This window comes from Olea europaea, unplaced genomic scaffold (genome assembly GCF_002742605.1).
Source record: "Olea europaea var. sylvestris unplaced genomic scaffold, O_europaea_v1 scaffold823, whole genome shotgun sequence".
Classification (NCBI taxonomy): domain Eukaryota; kingdom Viridiplantae; phylum Streptophyta; class Magnoliopsida; order Lamiales; family Oleaceae; genus Olea; species Olea europaea.
The window spans coordinates 201,496-208,518 of NW_019266669.1; the positions used below are offsets into that span (position 1 = coordinate 201,496).

Consider the following 7,023-nt stretch of genomic DNA (forward strand, 5'->3'; position numbering starts at 1 on the left):
AAACAAGTGAGTTGGGTCATGAGCAACACTAAGATACTTTGATTACTTCAAATGACCCTATTAACATTTGGGTTGGGTCATTGTGATAAAGATACCATTCAATCATTTGACCAAGCCGATTGAGAATTAAAAACCGAACTAATATCATAGGCTCGGAGGTAGTTTGATAACAATTTGCCCAACAATGAGAATGTTGTTTTTGAAATGTTTTCGCTGTCCATATGATATCTGATATTCCCAATTGAAATACATAATTCCAGTTTAAGGAAGAAATAAAATTGTGTCCAAAATTTTTCATGAACAGTTGATATAAATAAATTTATCATGTACTTCACAAATGTAATACATCTCCAACATTAAATCAGCAAGTCGAATACTTGATCTTGCAGTGACTTTCATTTCGACATAAAATGGATTGAGTTCAACAGACGAATTCAAATTATTACATATAAGCATCTAACCACACAATTATTTCCACTCTATTCAATTAGGTTCCGATTCCAGCAGATATTTCTCCTTGCAATCCAACTAAAGCTCAGAATATTGGACCGGCAGCAACGATTTCTTCAGTCAACTTATTGTCCTTACCAATCTTGTGGTTCAGAAAAACTTCGAAGTTCTTCTTGAAAAGCCCAGCCAGTTTTAGCAGTGTCTCCTTAAAAGCCTTCTTATCAGACCACTGCATTCGAAAATCAAAAGACATCCATAAAACATGGGGACAGAACAGATTGCAGTAAAGAGAGAAGCAAAGTTTGGAAACTGACAGTGTTCATTGGTTCCAAGATTTCCGAAGGCACACCCTCAACCTCAGTTGGAATTTCGAGCCCAAAAACCTCGGTTGTCTTGTAGTTTGCCTTCAACAGGCTGCCAGAATGTATGGCATCAATGATTTTTTGAGTGTATGCCAACTTGATACGACTCCCAGAACCATATCTGCACAAATAACCAAGATTGACCAATCGAAGTGCTTTTCAATAAAAATAGTATTAAATTTTTTAATGCATTAATTAATTGAAATCAATTCAACTTATTCCATACCTTCCTCCAGACCAGCCAGTGTTGACAAGCCATCCTGTTGCACCGTGCTTCTGCATCTTTGCAGAGAGCATTGCAGCATATTTTGTAGGATGCAACATTATAAATGCTGCCCCAAAGCAAGCCGAGAATGTTGCTTGTGGCTCCTTGATTCCTTCTTCCGTGCCAGCAACCTGTATTTTAAGTACAAAATTGGCTAAGTATTAGATTTTCCATTGTTTTTATTAATTTGTTCCTAAAGAAGTCACTTTGACGACTTAATCTTATACCAGAGCAGTGTAGCCACTAATGAAATGGTACATCGTCTGTGGCAGACTTAGCTTGCTCACTGGGGGGAGCACGCCAAATGCATCGCATGCCAGGAGTATGACATTCTTAGGGTGTGGAGCGACACATGGAATTTTAGCATTGGGAATGTATTCGATGGGATAAGCTGCACGAGTGTTCTCTGCAAGAAGAGAAAAATAATGAAACCCAAGTTATATTTCAAATCAACAACTTCATAAAGCACAAAACGGGTAGAAGCTAACTCACTAGCATAACCAGGAACCTATTATGCGAGTACACCATTAAAACTCAAAAGAAAAAAAAATCAATTAGACATGAAATTGCGAAATCAACAATAAAAACATACCTGTAACAGACTTATCCGTATAGTCGACTTCTCTAGTATGCTCATCAAACACCACATTTTCCAATACTGCCAACAAGATACATGATTTACATATGATTTGAATTCTATCAGCAGCAAATCTAGATATATGAAATCATGATAAAATAATCTATGTTCTTATGAGCGACAATACCAGTCCCGAATTTGATAGCATTCCAGATGTCAGGCTCCTTTTCCCTTGAAAGATCAATGCACTTAGCGTAACAACCACCTTCAATATTTGATACACCATTGTCACTCCAGCAGTGTTCGTCGTCTCCAATTAAGTATCGGTTGTGATCAGTAGATAACGTAGTCTTTCCAGTACCTAAAATCAGAATAAGTAACTCAAATCAGTAAATGGTGATAGAAGATAAGACAAAAGGTCATTTGCATTAAATCATAAAGTCCCATTCACAGATTAAGGGTGAGAAGACACATATCAGTCTGGCAGGGCCAGGTCCTCATCGGAAAATTCTGATCCGATGATACTTTACCTGACAAACCAAAGAAGAGGGCGACATCTCCATCTTTCCCCATATTGCAGCCAGAATGTAGGGAGAGGATTTGACGCTTAGGCATGAGATAGTGCATTACACTGAATAGGCCTTTCTTCATTTCCCCGGCATATTGGGTGCCGAGGATGACCATTTCCCTTCTACCAAGGTTTAAATCTATGCTAGTAGAGGATGTCATGTAGTGTGTATAACGATTACATGGAAACTGTCCAGCATTGTAAATAGTGAAGTCCGGAGTACCAAAATTCTCCAGCTCTTCAGGAGTGGGTCGGATGCACCTGTCACCCACCCAGTTATCCAATTGCACAAATAACTAATACACTTTTTACTGTGGCAACTGTATATAACTCTCGTGAACTTTCTTAAATCTCCCACTAAATTCTATAAACGGAATATGACACAACATGGGAGAATAATATTTGCCAATGTAAAAGAAACTTATCTGGTCGGGCTTAGAGAACATAGAACTGCAAAGCAAAGCTGCAGAATAATTGTTAATATCAAATTTCATTTGACTTACATGTTATGCATGAACAAGGAATGGTAAGCCCTGGCAGAGACTATCCTGACTTTGATACGGTTCTCCGGATCCCAGTTTAAAAATTGATCGTTGATGAAGACCTGGAATCATTATTGAAGAGTAAATCATTATCTAATAAGTGAAATACTAGTAATAATTAACTATCCTGCAAAAGAATCCAGACAGTACAGCCAACTATAATAAGACAAGAAAGATACCATCACCCCTATCTTTGGGATCGAAGTACGACTAGTTTATCCATTACTTCTGAATTTAACAATACTTTCTCAAGGAAGCCATAAATTTCTTCCAATTTCGAGAACGGAAAAAAAAAAAAAAAAAAAAAAAAAAAAAAAAAGAGAGAAGGCAAAGTGTATATTTAGTATTGCATGACTTAGGAGACCAAGATGAACATGTTGAACCACCAATCTAAAATTTAAGCCATTAAACACGAAAATTTTATTTATTTGAAAATTGTATCTTCAACGTGTCTTTTACATGTATTTGTTTATTGAGATTTGGGGTATTAAGGAAACATTCCTATCACCTAAATCAGGCTTACACGATCAGATCAATATTTTTGGACCAACCTACTTCAAACTAACACATCCTATCCCATGTATGAACATGTCTTCAAGAAAAATGATGGATCGACATGCCAATAAAAAATGTACACTCTGCAACAACTAAGATAAGAGTCGGAAATAAATGTACGCACCTTGTCCAAAGAGTTCAAGTAATCCACAGCTCTTTCTCTGTTCACCAAGAATGTCTGCTCATCCATTTCAATGTTTGGTGATCCACTGTATTATATATTGCAGAAAACATGATTAAGAAAACATCAAACTTAATCACTTGGTTGTGACAAAATTAAGTAAATTTCTTGTGGATGACACAAATGTGCACATACTTTCCCCACCAAAGTTCGTCCTCGGTTGTCTGATCTCGAACAACACGTTTATCCTTGGGAGAACGTCCAGTCTTGGCCCCCGAAAGGGTCGCCAAGGCACCGCTGGACGTGATAAATGAGCCCTTCTCATACTTAATGGCCTGCTCAAAAAGCTCTGCATCCATATCCATCATCAAAAACATCAAACAAAAATTATCAGTAGTGAATATTGATCCAGAAGATAAGTGAAAATATAGCAGAAATTTACCAGCAGGAGAGAGGTTGTAGAGGATGTGGGTGAATTTCAAAGAACTGTCACTGACACTAATGGTGGGGGTGACATGGTGGTGGCTCACATGAGAAATCCTGGGGGTTTCAGATTGTTTTGCGGGGTCTCCTTTCACCACGTTGGGTCCAGTTTCTCTTGTCAACGATGCCAATGAGGCACTGATCACCAATACACCAAACAATTGGACAAACAAAATCAAAATAAAAAAAAAAATAAAAACAGGAAAAAATATAATGATACAAAAAACATTTATACTGAGCTACATAGAAAAAATCCATAAAAAAAAAAATAATCAAAAAAACTTCTCCACTTTCTATTTGAGACCTTGCTTATTTTACTCCATTATTTAAAAGTACTATTATTCTTTAGATAATTATCAATTTGAACCCTATTATTTGATATTATAATTTTTGAAATAGTATTTTTTTTTTTTTTTGAGAATATGTGATTTCAAAAGAAGAATTTTTTTAATTTATGTGTAATTATTTTATTGAAAAATATGTGTTTAAAAAAAGAGGTGAAAAATGTATTATAAATTTAATGAGCTATCTCTCTAGTCCCTTAATTGTTTATACAAGTGTTTTCCTTTTTATATTAAAAAAATAAGATTAAAACTGAAAACTTTACAAATTCTCTAGAAGCATTGAGCAGTGGATTTTTTGGTGTTATTTATTCCTTAAAATCTTGAGCAAGCTATGAAAAAAATCTTTCGTTTTAAAAAAGATTAATTATTTAAGTGCACTAAAAAATTTACATGTCCCTACATCGTTACAATCCGTGGCGGATTTAGAGGCTGTCCTGGGCCCCAATTCACTAAAAAAAAAAAATTATATTAATTTTCTTGTTACATAGCTCGATTAAAAAAAAAAAAGACTAGTCATGAATCCTACTTGATAACATGTATACTGTATCACTGCTAGTGCGACAACTTTATTGATATGTGAACCACAAGAGTAATGCTTTTACTTTTGACATAATGATCCAACTTTAGGCCATGTTTGGCCCTCATTTTAGAAAAATAAAAATGAATGGAATAATATTTTTTTTGAGAAATAAGTAATCGAAAAAAAAAGAAAAAAATTTCGATTTACATTTAATATTATTTTATAAAAGATTGTTCAATTGAAAATAAGAGAAAAATGAAATATAAATTAATAAGGACCAAACAAGGACTTAGGCTACATATCACCTCTATTAAATTAAATTTTATTTTCCTCTTTCATATTTTTAATCACACAATTTTTTATAAAATAATATTACACATAAATCGAAAAAAAAAAATCTTCTTTTTCAATAACTTATTCTTAAAAATTATACTAATCTACCCATTTTAATTTTAAAAAATGGGGCCAAACAATTATTTAATAGGTTCTAATTCTCTATCTTATTGAATCTATAATCATGTTACATATTCAAACTCAAATTTAGATTTAAATTCATATGAAAAACATGTCAACGTGTGATTAAACAATTTGAAAAATTAAAACAAAAATTTTTAATCATTTTCTGATACATCAATATGTTTCTTTACTCACTTATTTTTAACTTCGGACAAGTGGCTTTATTCTTGAACCTATCATTGAATATTACTGTATCCGCCGATAGATGAATAATTTCACCTTGAAGCTTAATATACTTTTCAATAAAATTTAACAGGGCGAAAAATGTATATATAATTCTTTTTTTAATACCTGATGGACTGCAACTGCTGTTTATGGCGTTCTTCTTCTGAGAGAGCAGTAAAAGGACCTTGAATCCCATTAACGGGAGTGGTGGGAGCAGATTTCTTCTTCTGAAGAGAATGAAGTTCATCGATAGTCTGAGCCTTCACCGGCGGCGAACTATCGTCGTGGCATATCCCCTCTGCTTTCTTCTCCGTATGAATCTTCGCCAGTCCGTTCCGGCCAGTTCCGCAGTTTGCCGCCAAGCTCACAAGTGCATTGCCGTTCGCCGCCATTTCTTCTCTCTGCGCAATAAAAGCAGGAGTCAGTAGTGGCGAGAATAGAAAGGACTAAATTATTAAATTTTAAGCATGGCCAAACATGCTGTAACTCTAGGGTATAGATGAAGAAAACTATATATTTTAAGGATTGAATGGAGAGAGAATTACTGGAAATTGTAGACACGGTGGAGAAGAAGAGAACAGAAATAGAATGCTACTGAAAGAATTGAGTAGAAATGAATGGCCCGACCATCAAATTAGAGAGCAGTGATAGAAATTGAAGTGAAGGTGATGAGAAGATGGAGTGGAAGGGTCCAATTTATAGGGCTACGCGGCCAAACCTCCGAGTATTTAACTGGGGAAGGTCTAACCATAGATTCTATCCTATACGATAGAGATTGTTCTGTCATACGCGATTAACCACGACTCAGTACTTTGATTAAATAATAGGGTAATTACATTCACATAATTACAGTCACAGGAATCTAATTGGTGGGTATGGTTGGTGACTGGTGAGTGCTTCTTTATATACACACGACTTTAATAGTAATTGGCACATAGCCTTTAAATGACTAATAGTTCATTGTTAACAATTGGGTGTTAGAGTGGGATGATTTATGGCACCCAAATCGTTTGAACATAACTGATGTAGAGTAGGGTTATAATGAAGCTCTGGACTTCTCTCTAGTTGCACTTTAAGGGCTGAGCTTGCCTTTATGTCCACCCTCTCTTGACCATTGTCTATAAGAGCAGGCAAAAAATGCATACGTTTTGCTAATAAGAAATAATTTATAAAATGTGGGTCTCACGACATATTGTGTGGACAATAAATATATGGAGATCACGTTCTATAAGAAATATAAGTCAAGATTAATTTGACTTAGAAACACACATTTTAGAACATTTTCAAGTAACTCCCTATTAAAGAGCGTTTATAAATTTATAGAGTAAAACTTTTTTATATATTTTAACAATGCTTTCTATTTTGATTCTTTATTTTGTTTAAAAAAATTATTAATTTCTCCTCATCTTTTATTTTATATAATTTATATGTCAATGATCAATCAATTGAAATATGATATCTTCAGAAGTATTCTTATAGGATCGGACTTTGGAAAAATTATTCCGCATTGGGGGAAGGGAAAGACCTAAAGCAAGCTAGGCCCTTTCTTCCTTTC

The 7,023-nt window shown here is 34.6% G+C and overlaps 1 protein-coding gene across 2 annotated transcripts; it reads right to left on the minus strand.

The window, feature by feature from the left end:
* Nucleotides 1-281: 281 nt before the first annotated feature.
* Nucleotides 282-6,169, minus strand: LOC111391683 (phosphoenolpyruvate carboxykinase (ATP)-like). 2 transcript variants are annotated; one of them, XM_023016929.1, is made up of 13 exons: nt 6,014-6,169; nt 5,595-5,869; nt 3,883-4,061; nt 3,645-3,789; nt 3,444-3,528; nt 2,726-2,826; nt 2,185-2,483; nt 1,842-2,015; nt 1,670-1,735; nt 1,305-1,483; nt 1,039-1,208; nt 765-933; nt 282-679 (listed from the first exon to the last, which is right to left on the minus strand). In XM_023016929.1, the coding sequence occupies exons 2-13, from the start codon at nt 5,858-5,860 to the stop codon at nt 536-538; spliced, it is 1,977 nt and encodes a 658-aa protein (XP_022872697.1). In that variant the 5' UTR covers nt 5,861-5,869; nt 6,014-6,169; the 3' UTR covers nt 282-535. The 2 variants fall into 2 exon arrangements, with proteins under 2 accessions (XP_022872697.1, XP_022872696.1); XM_023016928.1 differs by having other exon boundaries at nt 3,636-3,789; nt 6,014-6,168.
* Nucleotides 6,170-7,023: the final 854 nt, after the last annotated feature.